The sequence below is a fragment of the Triticum dicoccoides genome, chromosome 3B (assembly GCF_002162155.2).
Source record: "Triticum dicoccoides isolate Atlit2015 ecotype Zavitan chromosome 3B, WEW_v2.0, whole genome shotgun sequence".
Lineage (NCBI taxonomy): Eukaryota > Viridiplantae > Streptophyta > Magnoliopsida > Poales > Poaceae > Triticum > Triticum dicoccoides.
In genome coordinates, this window is record NC_041385.1 from 167,241,779 (window position 1) to 167,259,101 (window position 17,323).

At 42.4% G+C, this 17,323-nt stretch overlaps 1 protein-coding gene across 1 annotated transcript; it reads right to left on the minus strand.

Annotated features, from left to right (window-relative positions):
* Positions 1-14,299: 14,299 nt before the first annotated feature.
* Positions 14,300-15,053, minus strand: LOC119275365 (60S ribosomal protein L26-1-like). Its single transcript, XM_037556180.1, has one exon. The coding sequence runs from the start codon at positions 14,963-14,965 to the stop codon at positions 14,492-14,494; it is 474 nt and encodes a 157-aa protein (XP_037412077.1). The 5' UTR covers positions 14,966-15,053; the 3' UTR covers positions 14,300-14,491.
* Positions 15,054-17,323: the final 2,270 nt, after the last annotated feature.

The following is a 17,323-nucleotide window of genomic DNA, read 5'->3' on the forward strand; positions in this document are numbered from 1 at the left end:
CCCACCTGGCCCGCCCCGTTCCGTCGCGGCGCGGGAGGAGCTGGGAATCCGCTCTGGCTGGGTGACCGCCTCCTGCGGTGGCGGCAGGGCCCGCCGCCTCCTGGCGTGGCGGCAGGTGCCACGTGTTGCCTGCCGCGCCTGCCGCCACCGTTGAGGGGGGTCCTTTTTGTCAAATTAATTCAGAGGCAGTCTTTTTTTGCAATTCATCTCGGCAGGGGTCCTTTTGGACAAAAAATCCCTCCGCTTGAGCCAGACTAGGCGGTGTCTCCGTGCGGCGTTTTCTGTCTTTTTTCTTTTCTGGGCTTGTTGAGCTGTGCCCTCAGCAGAACATATGTATTTTTTTGTGAGACTTGTGTGTGTGTGGACTTGACTCCGTTTGTGTGCACTATGGCGGTTTGCTTTATTTATAAAGCGGGGCGAAAGTCTTTTTCGGTAATACTAAAACGTGACTTGATACATCCGTATTTAGACAAATACAAGACAAGAATTTTGGGACGGAGGGAGTATTTGTTTTACCGCTGCATTTCAGTGATATTTTGTTGTTGCGAGATGACTCCTCGGTTTTATTTCTGTGATATTTTGTTGCTGCGAGATGACGGCTCGGTTTGGCTATGTTTGTTTTACTGCTGCATTTCTGTGATTTTTGTGTGGGAGATGTTGCTGAAGACGGGTGTTGGTCGTGGCCATCGCTGTGCCGGTGGCGCCCTGACGCGGGAGGAGGGGGCCTGGACGTTGAGGCACGCGTTGCTCTGGCCAGCAGTTGCGGGGCGCGACCCCCTGATGGCCACGCGTTTGTCACCAGCAAGCAGGTAGACAGCTCCAGTGCGTCGCGGTGCACCGGCCGATCGCTGCTCCTGCTCGGGTGTCTGTTGTTGCGATTGCGCGTAGCCTGAGGGAGCAGAGGTCGCATGCCGGTGAGTGAAGCTACGGCTCAGCAGTCGCTACCCCTACCGGCCCACCCACCCTATACAGAGCCTCCGCTCAACTTGCCCGCACCGGCAAGGGGGGGCCTCAGGCGACGGTAGGCAATTTTTTTATTTTTTTTATTTTTTGAGGGAAGCCGGGGTCAAAGCTTGACGGAGAGGCCATCGTCAATTAGCACCAGAGAGCCGTGCACAGGGTCACCCATTGAGAACATGCTACTGCAATGTTCTTCAGGATCGCCTGCACTCCAGTTCAAGTGCTACGATCAAAGCACAAGCCATTTTTACACCTCCGGATAGACAAAAGGGTAGCAGCTCCGTGTAATTTGTCCTCGCCGGCATCGATGTGCACATGATCGGCGCTCATTGCAGGAAGGACTATCAAACATGAACTGCAGCAAGCTTTCAGCGAAAAGATGCAGTAAACTCAGTATCTTTGGCAGGGGTTTCGATGGTTTTCCTTTATATATAGCAAAAGAGAGATGCTCTGATCCAAATCAAGAAACGCTCTTAAGGTATATAACCAAAGGGGAAAGATGGGGATCTCAAATCTAGGTCTCGGCTTAAATAGAGCCATTACACACAGGGATTCAACACTACAAAATAAAGCAGGAGACAGCTCCGAAGGGAGCAGGTGATTTTTGGACGACCAATACTGACCGTTGGAGATGCCTTGGCCGTAGGATCGCAGATGAACGTCAACAACATCATGAGCTTGGCGGGAAACGACGAGTGAGAGACTCGAGCGTTGGATGCTAAATGAACAGTCATCATCAGGATTTAAAAGGACGAAGCGGTACCGAATTCAGAAACAAGTGTTGATTTCTTCAAATCTTCAATAACAGGACCTGACAATACCCCCTTGTCGAGCTTGCGCTTGTCCTCAAGGGCTGAATGCTGGGAAGACTTTCTGAATGAAAGTTGAATATTCCCGCGTTGTTGCTTCCACCTGGAGATCTTTCCATTTAATCAACCAGACAACCGTCACACGGCTGGCACACTGACGTCGCCTTGAACTCTAGGAATGAGCTTTCTCTGTAGTGTTTCTTCAGGCTACGTGTGTGTGTTCCCTTGTTCATCAGTTAGTGGTAAATGAGGTGCAGCCACCATAGTATCTCCCAAGTGCTTCTTCAATTGACTCACATGGAAGGTGGGGTGTAGTTTGCATCAATCAGGGAGCAGGACTTTTTTTTTGAGGGAAATCAGGGAGCAGGAGTTTGTATGAGGTGTTGCCAATACTCTGTAAAACTCAGTAAGGGCCATAGTTCTTACTGAGTTTCAAACACATGTGTATGCTTACTGAGAAATGTTTCAAACACAAATAGACCATGTTTCCCACATTGGATTCTCTCTCGAATCTTTTCCTATCAGCAAAAGTTTTTCCTTCTTTCTTGAGCCTTGAGTAGATTATTATCTTTGATTACATGGGTTATGTGCTCTCTGAGACTGGTTGCTGCAATAGATGTATCTTCAGGATCAATTGGTAAATTCATTTCAGCTATCAGTAGTAGTGGTTAACCATAGTGTCTGGAATTGTGTCATTTTCTATGATGTATGAGAACTTGTGTTGTACCACCATTCTACCATAGCCAACTAGCTATTCCTTTTCTAGGGTTTAGCAAAGCCATACACCTTAGGTAATTTTCCATACATTGGTTAACCTTTTATGCCTGCCCATCGGACTGTGGGTGGTAAGAGGTGCTCATATGGAGTTTGACTCCCAACTTATTGAAAAGGGAAGATCATTTCTTTGTCAGTAACAATAACCAGGGGCAACCCATGTAATTTGAATACATTTTCACTGAAGGCGTTGGCAACAGAGATAACTGAAGTGGGATGCTTGTTAGCAAAAAAAAAAGAGAGCATATTTTGTAAATATGTACTCCCTCCGTCCGGAATTACTTGTCATCAAAATGGATGAAAATTGATGTATCTAAAACTAAAATACATCTAGATACATCCATTTCAATGACAAGTATTTTCGGACGGAGGGAGTACACTACAACAAGTATGAGGTCTTTGCCATATGTTGAAAGAGCTACAGATTTGGGACCTGATATAAATTGGTCTATTATTTTGCATTAACACTGCACCAATTCATGTGCCACTTGCATATGGTGAAATCTGGCATGATGAGGATAGGAGCAGTGGTCATTCTTTGTTTGAGTAAAACAAAAGTTGCCTCCTGTTCAGAATTCCACACAAATGCTTCCTTCTTCAGTGCATTAAACATAGGTCTACAAATGATTCCATAACCTTGTATGATCCTTCGGTAATATCCTGTAAGAGTAAGACCAAGAAGACTTCTTAACCGGGGTCACATTTTTGGGAGGCTGGTCATTAAGTAATTGTTGTAATTTCAACAAGAGCAATGGCCACTCCTTTTCCAGTTATGACATATCCTAAATATTCCACATTGTCCTTTTCAAAGGTGCACTTGTTTAATTCTGCTGATACCTCGTTTGCTTCAGATAGTCAAATACCAAGGCCAGGCGTTGCAAGTACTCTTTGAGTTTTTTGTTGTGGATAAGGATGTCATCTAAGAAAATCAATACTATTTTTCTGAGAAATTTGGTCGGGTTAATGTTCATTAAGGACTTGAAAGTGGCAGGCGCATTAGTAAGCCGAAATGGATTACTGCATATTCATAGCGTCCAAGATGAGTGGTAATAGCTGTCTTGTCAATGTCTGCCTCTTGCATTCTTATCTAGTGATACCCACTCCTCGAGTCTATCTTGGAGAAAATAGAAACTCTTTCATCTAATAAATCCTCAAATACTGGGATTGAATATTTGTTCTTGATTGTTTGCGAGTTTATCTTTCTATAATCAACACAAAGCCTCCAAGTACCATCTTTCTTTTTAGCTAGAACAACAAGAAAAGAATAGACACTAGAGCAGTAATTTGCATGTAAAGTTCAGGGAGGTTTAAAACCACGAGGTTGTGTTTGTAGACCCAATCAACACTCAAGATAATGTCATAAGATTTGAGCTTCAACAGTCTGAAATCAGAGGTAAATGGGGTGTCTTGAATAGTTTAGTTGCAGTTTATGCATGTAAATTCAGTCTACAATTCACCCCCATCTGCCACCACTATTGTATGTCTACCGCTCTTTGTCAAACACTGAGCTTGTTCAGCAATTTCTGATGTCATAAATGTGGCAGTGCTACCACTATCGACTAGAGAATTAGTAAATATATTTCCAATCTTGACTAGCACTAGGAAACATTATTTTTGGGGGTTGGGTTCCATTCAAGGCATGCATGGAAATGTGCAATGTTTCCTTTTCAGTGTTAGTATTTTGAGTTTTAGTTTCTTCCTCATATTCAGTGACATAAATTATGTGAGCAGTCTCTTGGTCTTATTGTTGTAATGCATGAACTTGATCTTTCTGAGATAGCCTGCAAACTTGTTTGTGTCCAGATAACCCAGGCTCTTTGCACTTGTAACAGATACATTTGATCCTAGCTTCCTGAAATAGCATTGTAAGTGATGTTGAATGTAACCATTGGTTTATGGCACTGTAAGTGATGTTGAATGTAAGGCCCTGTTCGGAGTCACTCCAACTCCTAAAAATACGAGGAGCTGGAGCATCTCTTTCCCAGCTCCGTGCCTTTTGACTCCAGCTCCGGGAGCGGAGTAGTGGAGTGGCGGGTCTCCGAACAGGGCCTAAGTATGTAACCATTGAGTCGAGAAATGAAATTGTTGACATAATACTCATCAGGTAAACGGGGGGTGTCTCTTCTCATGAAATCCATAGCAGATTCAAATTGTTTGATATAAACAACAACGATGCTAGTTTGTCTGATAGTATGAAATACCCTAACATTATCACAAACAAAGTTTTCTAAAAACCTGTCTCCTAGATATCTGCAGAACTTGTGCCATGGCAGCTGGCTAGAAGTAAAACCAGTGCCTCTCCACCATTGAGCGGGAACTCCTTTCAGGTATGCAATGGCAAACTTAGTTCTCCGTTCCAACGATAATCTAGAAGCTTCAAAATACTGTTCAGCAACTTTTATCAAGTGGTCAGCATCTTCTCCCTCAAATTCTGGAATATTAAGCTTGGTTTGGCAGAAGCAAGAGGTCTTCTGTTTTCTTGCACATTTCTTTCCACTCTATGGAATTCTCTGTTTTGGATTCTTCTATTTTCCTTGTGAACCATCCCTTCTTCCCCTAATTCTTTGGTGCCTGATGCTGCTGTATAAATGGATATGGAAATTGGTAGTAAGGATAGTAAGGATCAACACTAGGATTAAGCTGAAAGCCAGGTGAGGGTAACGGATGTTGTTTTTGGGTGTTCCATTTCCATCTAAGTTCAGTTCCTTTCCATGTATACCATGTAGTTGTGCTCTTCCAACAAATATGGTGGGTTGCTCAGGTTGAGGGTTTGGGTGGGTTGGTGGGTTTGACACAACTGAGTAGCTATAGTGTGTGGGTTTGGTGGCTGTGAAACACTCACACTGCCCTGACCAGGATAACAAACAGGTACTTCTTTGTTGAGAGGACCCTAAGCAGCTGTTGCAAGCAGATCACCAAACTGAATTGTACCAGGTAGAGCAATGTTTACTTGTTCTGCTCTGTTATGGGGGGACTAGTGTCGATAGAAGCTTGACAACGCTAGCTTGCATGTTACTGAAATTACCTTGCATGACCATGAAGTTGGTGTTGACTTGTTTGGAGAAATCAAAAAATTCCTTCCCGTCCTCTTCTCTATGTGAGGGCAGGCCTGGCGCAGTGGTGAAGTCCTCCCCACTTGTGCCAAGAGGTCTTGGGTTCGAACCAGCCTCTCTGCATTGCACTTTGCAGGGGTAAGACTAGGTTCCTATAATCCCTCCCCAGACCCCACCTTGTGTGGGAGCTTCTATGCACTGGGTCTATCCGTCCTCTTCTCTATGTCCCTCCATGGTCTTGTTGTCGGGTTGCATTCTGTGAGGTGAGAACTGTGTGCCAAGGTATGCAAGTCCTCCAATTTCGACCTCGACACTCATGAATAGTTGATTAAACAAACACCTTAATTTTATTTTGTATTATAATAGATTTGAAGAAAATTCTATAAACGGGTTGGCCTTTTTGGCTCTGGGTGCGTATGCTCTAGGATGAACAGTAAATTCAAATAAATATAAGTAAAATTTAAAAATTCTGATTTTCTGTGCAGATGTTCTTGTTAGTGTAAGAAGCGTGCTTGAAATTTTTCATGTGAAACATAATAGCAGCGCTTCGTCGGTGAAAAAACAAATTAAGTGTAACAATTGAAGGTAACATTTGATGTCCGACTTGTTTTCTTTTTCACGGGTCAAAATGCTTAACTTTCCACCTAGATATTTGTAGGTAGAATTTGAGTGTGACAATGAACTCATCTCTTTTTTTTTTACATTTGCTAAATAAAAAATTGGTGCGCAAGAGTATATGCTCCCAAGAGTCGAATTGGATTTCCCTATAAAACGTCTTAAATAGTAGAAAATTAATACATTGCTGAAAAAATGGGAAATAATATTTTTCTTAACATGTTTTATTAACGTACTTGAACAATCCATTGTCAAAATTGAAAAAAGTATACTGCAGAAAACTGAAAAACAAATTCACATAAATGTCCAGTATGTATTTTAAAATGGTTACATATATAAACAATTATATTGATCATTAAAAATAACATATTTTTTAAAGAAGTCAATGATTTTTGAAAAAAAGGCAAGTATACAAAATTATGTATTAATGTGTGTCAAAAGCATTAATGTGATTTTGGAGAACTCAAAGGGTTTTTGAAAAAAATCATATAAATAAAATAAAATATTTATTGGCTATTTGTAGAATGTTTATGTATGCAATGTTTATATTCATGTATTATTTATATAAATTGGGATAAACCAGAGGGAAAAGAAGTTAAAAAAGAAACCAAAATTCTGGTTAAAAGTGGGAAAATACATTAAGAGAAAGATGAAGAAAGTAACAGACTAGAAACTGAAAAAACTAACAAAAACCGGAAGAAATCGATGAAAAGATAAAAAGGACAAAATGTCAACTGAACCAGGGAATGGCTAACTCATGAGGCGGGTGGTGTGTGCGTTTCCTCAACTATTATGCGCACTAAGCTCAAAATAGGATTCCACATGGTATCAAATGTTCAAGCTGTCATTCCATGTCCTTGACACTGGATCGATAAGCTCGGAGACCCATTTTATCCTAGTTGGAGATTGTTTCCCGGAGATTTTGAGATTTCCCCTTAAAATCCAGTTATCCTTTCATACTTTAACTTTATCACCTTCACCAATTCTCCAGATAATGTCTTTCTTAAGAAGATCCAGACCATGACAGATTCCTTGCCAACACGGTGACGCGTTCTAGATAAAGGCAGTATCAGCCAGGTTGCCATGTGGATAATATTTCGCCTTCAATAATCTAGCACATAAGCTGTCCGGAAATTGAATAAGTCGCCAAGCCTGCTTAGCAAGGAGGGCTTGGTTAAATAGGCGAAGGTCCCGGAAACCCATTCCCCCTTGCCTTTTGGTTTTAGCGGCTTATCCCAGGCAAGCCACTGTATCTTTCTTCTCTCATTTTCATCCCCCCACCAAAAGTTTCTAATGATCTGTGAGAGCTCCTCGCACAGGCCAGCAGAGAATTTGAACACACTCATAGCATAGATGGATAATGCATGTATTACTGACTTTATAAGGCTTTCCTTCGCCGCACTGGATAGGTATTTCTCACACCATTCTGTTGCCAAACGCCATCCAAAGTTTCTAATTTTGGGGCTGAAATGTACCATTTTTCATCCTTCCTTCAGGAACCGGAAGTCCAAGATACTTTTCTTCAAAATCAACTTTCTGCACACCTAATATTTGTGCCACTCTTTCCTTCCTCCTCATTGCAGGATTTACCAAGCATAATTGAGCATTTACTAGGACTTAATAGTTGGCCCGTAGCCTTTTCATACCTTGTTAGAACATTCTTAATTCTCAAGGCTTGGTCTCAGTTTGCCTTAAAGAACAACGGGCTATCACCCTCAAGGAAGTCCCAGTCCACACGGTCATACGCTTTTGTCAAATCTAACTTGTAAGCGCAGAAAGACCCTTTAGCATCACATGACTTTTGCATAGTGTCTATACACTCAAAGGCTACCAAGGCATTATCCGTAATCATCTTCCCAGGAATAAAAGCACTTTGAGTGGGGGCTATAATATCCTCGAGCAAAGGCCGAAGACGATTTACCAGACACTTAGCTATGATTTTATAAACAACATTACATAAACTAATTGGTCTGAAATCCTTTAAATTAACTGGATCTTTCTTCTTTGGTATAAGAACTATAACAGTATCGTTCACCCCATCAGGCATTACTCCGTCAGCAAAGAATTTCTTGACAGCACAAATAATATCCTCTTTTAAGGTAGCCCAGTGTCTCTGGAAAAGAAAACGGGCCGGGAAGCCGTCCACCCCAGGTGCTTTTAGTGGGCCGATTTGAAATAATGCATTTGCAATCTCATTTTGAAAATATTCCTACCTCATGATGTGGATGAAGTGTTAAAAATTCGTCTCTCACAGTCTAACTCTGAGGATTTTATTGCATGGCATTTTGAACGCTCAGGTGTATTCTAAGTTCATAGTGCGTACAGGCTGGCTATTAATGATAGGGATGGGAATGGTGATTTGGGACAAAGTAGTACCGAGCCATCTCGAGAAAGAAAGATTTGGAGCGTGCTTTGGAAAGCAAATGTTCCCCCCAAAATTAGAAACTTTGGATGGCGTTTGGCGACAGAATCTCTTGGAGTTCAGACAAATAGACACAAGAGTGGTTTGGAGATAGTCCCTACATGCTCTATCTGTGGTATGGAACCAGAAGATGGATACCATGCGGTCATTAGATGTACTAAAGCTAAAGCTTTATGTGAGATCATGCAAGAGATCTAGACGCTCCCTAAAGACACTGACCTGACATGTACGGGACGTGAGTGGGTTCTCCTAACTCTGGCAAAGGCTAACGAGGAGGAGCGGTCACACCTACTCTTTCTCTGGTGGCGAGCATAGCATCTCAGAAATAATATTATTTTTGGTGACGGGAAGGCTACAATAAAAGCCTCAGCGGAGTTCCTACAAAGTTATGCTACCTCTTTTGCGGCGATCAAAGCCGGTATGAATGTTCCTGACCATAAAGGAAAAGGAAAAATTATGCCAGACATTTCAACTACGAAGACTAAACAGCGACAAGAGGATGATCACTGGGTGAAACCTAAGTCAGGATGGCTTAAATTGAATGTCAATGCTAGCTTTATTCAGGAAACAAACTTTGGAGCTTGGAGGGCGGTTCTCCGTGATATGAATGGAGCGGTGCGTGGCTCTGCTTGGAGCACAATTCGTAACTGTGCTAGTGCTGAGGCAGCCGAAGCGGAAGCTTGTCTTCAAGGAATCCGAGAAACCATGATGCTCATAGACCGGCCAATGGTTATTGAGAGCGACTGCGCGAATGTTGTTAGACAACTCTCTTCTAAGGATTTTATCAGATCCCCAATTGGGAACGTGGTTAGGGAAATCCTGAGATTGTTGGGCCAACTTCCCGATTTTACTATTGCTAAGATTTCTAGAAATGGCAATAGGGTTGCCCATGCTCTCGCTAGTTATGGTAGGAGTGGTGTGAGTAAGGGTGTGTTGATCGACACAGTTCCGACCTGCGTGTTGAGACTGGTCGACGATAATATAATACACACCTTTTTAAAAAAAATGTTCAAGCTGTCAGCTGAATAGGCGTATAATATGTCGGTCCAAACGTTCCTTGGTGAGGTGGAGCTTGCGGAGGTGTCATCAATTGGAAGGTGGTTCATGTGTTCTAGTGAGAGATATTGACTTACTCAAAATTTATCGCTAGTTCTTTTCGGTGGATTGGGAAGCCTACTTCACCCGATGTCCACATCACCATTGGATCAATGCTCTATCTGTATGGCCACCAACGATCAACTTCAAGGTGCATACATGCTACCACTATGAAACATTTTGGTCAAAGCTTCCTCAGATCTAAGAGGTAGTTGCTTCTATGTGGAATTCACTTGTTCAACGTCGGTCCTTTGTTATCTTTGGATATGCGGTTGGGGCAGTTGCAAGAGCGCTTCAAGACGGCGGAAGAGACGGATTGGTAACTTGAAGGAGCAATTGTTGCTTGTATAAGTGACCAAACGCTTTGATGTTGCTTGGAATTGTGGGCAGTTGAGTCGCAATAAACTATGGTTTGAGGCGAGAGTTCAAAAAAGATCATGGGCCTTGCATCGTTGTGGCCCATGTTCGTACGACGGAGGTCGTGAATTTTGTGGCTTAAGAAGGTATTGCAAACACCGAATACTTCCATGCGTGTGCTAGTAAGAGAAGAAGGTGTAATCATATGTTCTAGCTTTAGTTAAAGGAATGTTGAGGTGTCGACTTAGGAGGATTTGGAGGAATTGCCGGCAAATTTTTTTCGTCGAGTTGATTGGGACACCAAAAGGTTGGTTTCCTTGAATTTGGATGATTTTCCTCTTTCGGTGTTGGATTTCTCGGGTTGAAGATATTTGTGGAGTGATCAAACAATTGTCGTCTGATAATTCATCAGCGATGTTGGATTTTCGGCCAGATTATTTCAATGTTGTTAGTCTATCATCAATGACGGTATTATGGTTGTGGTGAGACATTTGGTTAGTTGTGATGGGTGAAGTTTTCATACTTTAAATTAGGCTTTTATTTTCAATCTCTCTAAAGATGCAAAAAGCTTTTACTCATGGTTGGGAGCAAGCTAGTAGGACGACCATTAGATTAATGGTAAAAATGGGCCTGAGACTACTTCATCACCATTTCCCTTTTGACGAAAAGACATGAAACGTCGCATGGTGGTAGAAGCTAGAAATTACAATGCCCTGATACTCCCTTTGGTCTTTTTTACTTCGCGTATTAGATTTGTGTCAAGTCAAACTTTGCAAAGTTTAACCAAATTTATATTGATAGGTATCAAGATATACAATATCAGATATATATACTATGAAACTATATTTCATAATGAATCTAATAATATTGATTTGGCATTGCGAATGCTGATACTTTTTTCTATAAATTTGGTCAAATTAGATATGCTTTGACTTTGAATAAACTTATATGCAGACTAAAAAGGACCCGAGGGAGTATAAGATATCACGGACACCTTATCCGACGAGGCAATCATGGAACAAATGTCTATATGGCAGATTGTTAATGATTTGCCTATACTAGAAGAGGAAGATGGCAAACTTTCATGGAGATTGATAGCTAGTCAAGCCTACCGAGATAGTTCAGCATACCTCTTTTAGGGCACAAACGCTGAGGACTAGCGCCAATGCTATGGAAGGTTGATTGCGGGAGGTTTGGGTAGGGATCTTCAATCGTAAAGGTGTGTGGCGCTGCTGACATGATCAGTCGCAGCAGAACGCCGAGAGCAAGGCGTTAAGACCCGGCCGCTGGTGATTGCAGGTCGGAGGAGTACAACGGAATGCTAGGATCTTTGACAACAAACTGCCAAGCTTACCACGGTGTAATAACTAACTAGCAATGAGCACGTGCATTGCTACGGAATCACAATTATGGTTCAAAGTTTGTTAAGTATTTCCAAAACTGAGTAAGTTGCTACAGAACCATAATTATGGCTCAAAGTTTCTTAAGTATTTACAAAATCAAGCAAGTCAAATGAAGAGGGCATATATTTGGATGGTGAAGTCAAATTCCGAATGAAACCCTTTTAAGTAGTGTTAGTAGTTGGAGCGCGCTCAAATACTGCACCTTAACACCAAACCTTTTTTTGAAGGGGCGCATATACACCCAATGGCATTTTAACTGTACGATTGTTTCCGGGGAATCATGTGATCTGCTTTCGTATTTTACCAAATGCACATTGCTTTCACTGAATAAAGTTTGCACTGGTTTACGAAGTATTTCCTTCACATAAGATGGTTTCGGCTAAAAAGGAACATACTGCCCAACACAAGTTGCACTCACTCATAAAACACATACTTCAATAGTCAATATAAATACAGACCCAACAGTGCATAACTACAATGTTGCTCGATTTAACATCATTTCAAGGCACCACTACAATGGCAGAAGCTTCACTGAATAAACACGTCAGAAGATCAATTTGCTAGCCGTTATAATATCGTCGTGTTGTAGCTGTGTCCTATTTAACGCGACGATATTATCACGTGACACCGGCGGCTACCTGCATGTCAAGGCCCTCTTACATTATAAATGACTTCCTACACATGCACATCGGCAAGAGAAGACATCCGATGGCTGGCAACGCGTCACACTGCAACACTACTTCCGAATGTGTGCGAGATATTTTTTTCTGTTATCAAATAATATGGCCACTTTGAAAAGTAACTTAACTTCTACCAGAGGATGACAAGCTCAAGTTTTTTTTTTTTTTTTTTGCATGGAGCTCAAGGTTAATTGCTGAAAGAGGAACATGAAGCGGATGTAAAAAGAACTCCAGGTTTGCCTACACCACTTGTATTAGCACTTTCAACAGAGATAAGATACAAAGGTGTTTAATTGTTCGATTTTGGTGCATCCACCTTAAAGATTGAATGAACTTCTGTATGTGGCTGATAGAAAAGAAAGCCGTTAATTTGTTCCACTTGCTGGTTTTCTGAAGACAAAAATTAAAATGTCATGGAACTGCATGATTATTTCAAAGGTCAGCAATGAATTGCTCGACATTATACAGTATAAAACAGGAGAAAGGCGGTCAGTGAGCTTCCTCCAGCAGAAGACAGAAATGGGAGAGGGGAGGAGATTGGTTGTTGCCGCCACAGGAAGGGGAATCAGTTGGGAGATCACTGGGCTAGCGGGAGAACACGCAGCCAGTTAAGGTACAGGTGAACGCGGCCCAGGTGGTGCAGAGCGTGCTCGTGCTCACCTAGGACTTGGCCCGTTGATTTGACGATTGGGAGGCAAATCTTGGAGATGGAACAACGAAGATGCCCAGCTCCAGCGCAGCGGGGAGGTGATTGCATTCTTGCGACGGAGAGCTGTAGGAAAGTTTGTGGACAGGGAAATAATGCAAGGAGCCGAGCAAGCAGCGAAAAGGAGCTGGGATGCGTTCATTTCAGACTGAACCACTTATGCTTGTGTTCATCCCAACCCTTCGTGCTAGATCGAATGGCTGACATTGTCCACTCACATAAAACTGCCGTACTGCTCATTCCATCGCAACATCAACAGTCATTCAAAGAATGACCAAAAATAACACAATCTACAACATCCCGCTAGTTCAATTCTAGGTTGTGCCGACTCCACCCATTGCAAATGGTGAAACGCTCGGTTACTTTCACATAGTATAAAATAAAATAAAATACAAGACATGACAACAGCACAGTGTAACAGTCATGTCTAATTATTTGACGAACTTGTGTCAAGCAGTGATTATGGAGAAAACCCTAAGATGTACATTACCCAGCAAGTCATCATCAAGGAAATGCTTTTTAAATCAAACTCTAACCTGCGTCAAATTGCCCACATTCTATCACAAACTTGAATTCACGTCAAATTGCCCACATTTTATCACTAGCTTGCAAGAATGTGGCAAGCCAACGACAGAAAAACTAACGGGGTGTTTCTGTTGGTAAAGCAGAGAACTGACAGAAAAACTGTATCAGGGGATGCTTCTGTTGGTAAAGCAGAAAACTGACTATGGACAAAATTCATGTTACCATGAATATGTGACGACCTCAAGAAGGATCACGATGATGGAAAAGAACGAACTAAAATTTGCTTCAGGGCCAGTGGAATGATTCTATCAGTAGTTCTTGTGGAGACATCACAAGACACATTCACTGTAGAACATTTCAGCAGAAAGGGCCCTCAGTGGAGCAACGCATACTAACAGCACACAGACACACCAGAACAAACAAAGCAACACCTGAACCTGTTCCTTTGAATGAACTTAAATCAGATCACAGAAATTGAAGGACAGATTAAATAAGCAAATATTCCTGTGGTTATAAATTTATTTATGATGATCCTGTAATTTCTAGCTAAAACTAATGAAAACCGATCATGTAAGCAGGAAACACAGGATCCTGATTGCTATTAGAAACAAAGATGGCGAATTGCAGCTGCCTATGAAAACAAGATGAATCATCCATTGGGCAATAGCTTCCACTAGCTTACGATTTCCATTACGCATGTTTATCTATGGATGGCAAAAACTACTCTGTGCCATCTACTTTAAATTACTAGCACATATTCATCACAAAACAGCACCTACGGTAATGAACTAACACACCTAACCTGAGAGCTAACGGATGGTGAGCGAAACTTCTATAGGTGCACACAGATAACCATAATAACAACATTAATCAGATCTAAACGAGAAACAAAGAACCAGATATTAAACATATAATGAAGTCTTCATATCAAAATCCAAGGCAGACCCATGATAGATGCACATAAAAGGTTCCAAACACTCATCCAGGGACATCTTACGAATGATAAAGTAGCAGCGCATATCCTAACAGAACAGGCGGTGGTAATAAAACTAGGATATCAAGAGCAGTATGGCAACCGGCAGATCCCAAAGCTTAATCGATCTCCTGGAGCGAGGCACCGGTGGCCGTGGCGCCTCCAGCGGCGGCGGCGACGTCCTCCGCCGTGAACTTGCCCTTGGCCTTGTCAGCAGCGCGGCCGCGAGCCTTGCGGTCGAGGAGCGCCTTGCGGTCCTTGTCGAGCTTGAGCTTGGTGACGATCACCTTGCTGGGGTGGATGCCGACGTTCACCGTAGATCCATTGACCTTCTCCCTGGTGATCCGCTCCACGTGGATGACCCAGCGGCGGCGGTACACCTGCACCACCTTTCCCTCGCGGCCCTTGTAGGTGCCGCGCACGACCTGCACCTCGTCATCCTTGCGGATGGGGATCGAGCGCACATTGTATTTGTGCCTGAGCTCGGAGGAGAGGGCCGCGGACATGAGCACGCGGCGGACGGAGGACGGCGCCGTGAAGTGCGCCTTGCGGCACTTCCGGCGGGAGCTCGTGACGCGGGGGTTGCGCTTCATGGCGGCGGCGGGGGGTAGGCTCTCTCCCTTACCTGGGGCGACGGCGGCTAGGGTTCTGGGGCGGGAGGAGTGTGTGGAGGCGGCGGGCTGTTGCGGTAGGAGGGGAATATATAGGTGGCATGCTACTAGGGTTTTATCTGCGCTCCGTCGCGTGGGCGCGCCAAGGCGTTCGATGGGGACTGGACGGCGTGGATTCGTTCGGCGGAATGGGTGGCTGGGCTAGCTGGGCCGATGTTACTTGTTTCTCTGGACTAATTTGAGTACCGCTCTGGGCTTAGAAAACAAGAAGGTCCGACCGAATGCTGATCTGCTGGCCCGTGTAAATATAAACACTAAAGCCTAGTCGGCTGCGTCGAGGAAAACCGTGATGTCTCTCTAGCCAAGGCGGGGCTTCCTTTTATTTTAGCTCCTGCTTTCACATATTGTAATTACTAGCAAACATGCCCATACGCTGTAATGGAAAAAAAACTTACCTCTCATACACACTCTCGAGACATCAATAAATCTCTTGGAATCTTGCACGATGCCATATGAAAAACAACATGATAAATATGATAAGTGGTGTTGCGCAAAAACATAGAGATGTGATAATTTTCCAAGTATACTCAAGGTATTCCAATTTATTAGACAATAAAAATATCTACCTAGCTGCAGGTATCTCTTTCCGCATTTGTTGTCGTTCCTCATCGGTGATGCCCAACAAATATTTGCATTACGACGAAAATAGCGAAGTACGTTTTATTAATTAATGATAGCATATGCATAAGAGCACTATTTTTGTCTTGTTGGTATATGTGTTTGCATTTGTAATCCAAGTGAAGTCTTAATTTGGTTGCAAACATATTAGACAGCTCCATCAAAAACAATCAATTTGTAAGGATATGCATACCAAATGCAACATCATTACGAAAATAATTTGAAACAATATGAAAATCAAAGTTAAGCCATTTGTTTACGTCAAGCTTGTATCAGCAACATTGTATATTTTTTATACATCAGAAACATTTTTTATATACATGTTTAATATTTTCCAATTTCATGGTCAACCTTTTCCAAAACATATTTAGTTTTGGTGTCTACTTTTCATACACATTCTACATTTTTTTTATACATCAGGAACATTTTTTATATACACGTTTGACATTGTCTAAATACATGATTAAGGTTTTTGAAAACTTATATATTTTTATGTCTACTTTGTTACATACATATTATATATTTTTGTATACATTTTTCTTGTACATCGGAAACATTTTTCTATGCACATTTACTATTTCTTAAATGCATGATAAAAAAATTCAATTTTTTTTCATACGCATTGTACATTTTTTCTTTATAACGGAAACTTTTTTCTATACAAGTTTGACATTTCTTTAATGCATGGTTAACATTATTCAAAGTTTGCACATAAGTGATTTTTATAATTGAAATATTTAGAGTATACCAAAATAAAACCAAAAGAAAAAACAAATATAGCGGAAGTGAAAAAGTAAGAAAAATAAGTGTTGAAGACCGCGCTGGGCCGGCCCAATCGGGCAGTTGGCCTACGCCCGTCAGTACTAAGAGAGAAAAGGGGGAGAAAAAAGGTGAGAGTGTGGGATTGAACCTGGGTCTCAAGGGTGGAAGAGCAAGCATCCAACAAGTTGGGGTGGCCATGCACTTGTGATACATGGGGGGGGGGGGTCGCTGCCTGTTGAATCAAAAGAAACGACCAACTTATAAAGAAAAAACGAAACATTTCCCAGTTATCGGTGGCATAGGGGGGTAATTCATGCGAACTCTAGAGACATTTCCATGAGGATGGCTAGAAGTAGTCCACCCTTTGTTATTAGGTGGAGATTGACACTGTTTTTTGCAGGAGGAAGTTCTCATTTTATTCAACCTAGATCACCATCATCCAGTGCACCTCCAGGCCTCGTCTCAGCTATACTGTAGTTTCCATACACACACACACGACCCATTCTCGTTATCTCATAGCTCACTAGGTTTCTCTCACGTCCGATAGCTCTAGCCTAAAAAATCCTCACACCCTCTAGCATAGATTTTATGTCGTTCACTACGCTACCATTAGGGGATCGGATAACAGGGGCTTGCATGATCATGAAAACATCTTTCGAGCTATCCGTCTACGGGATACAAGGTAGTCTACTCCACTACAATGCGAGGCCAATGCCTTCCTTGCAGGCTCTCAATTTAGCAGTTAGGGCATTGCCACATGTGAAAAGAGATGGCGGCATGAGGAGAAGATAATGTGGTTGTCGCTGTCCCGCGGTACCATGTAAATGCCACACCATTGTCAGCCTCCTCCGAGTACGTGTCGTCGATGTTCAACTTGAGCCATCCTTGCAAGGGAGGCTC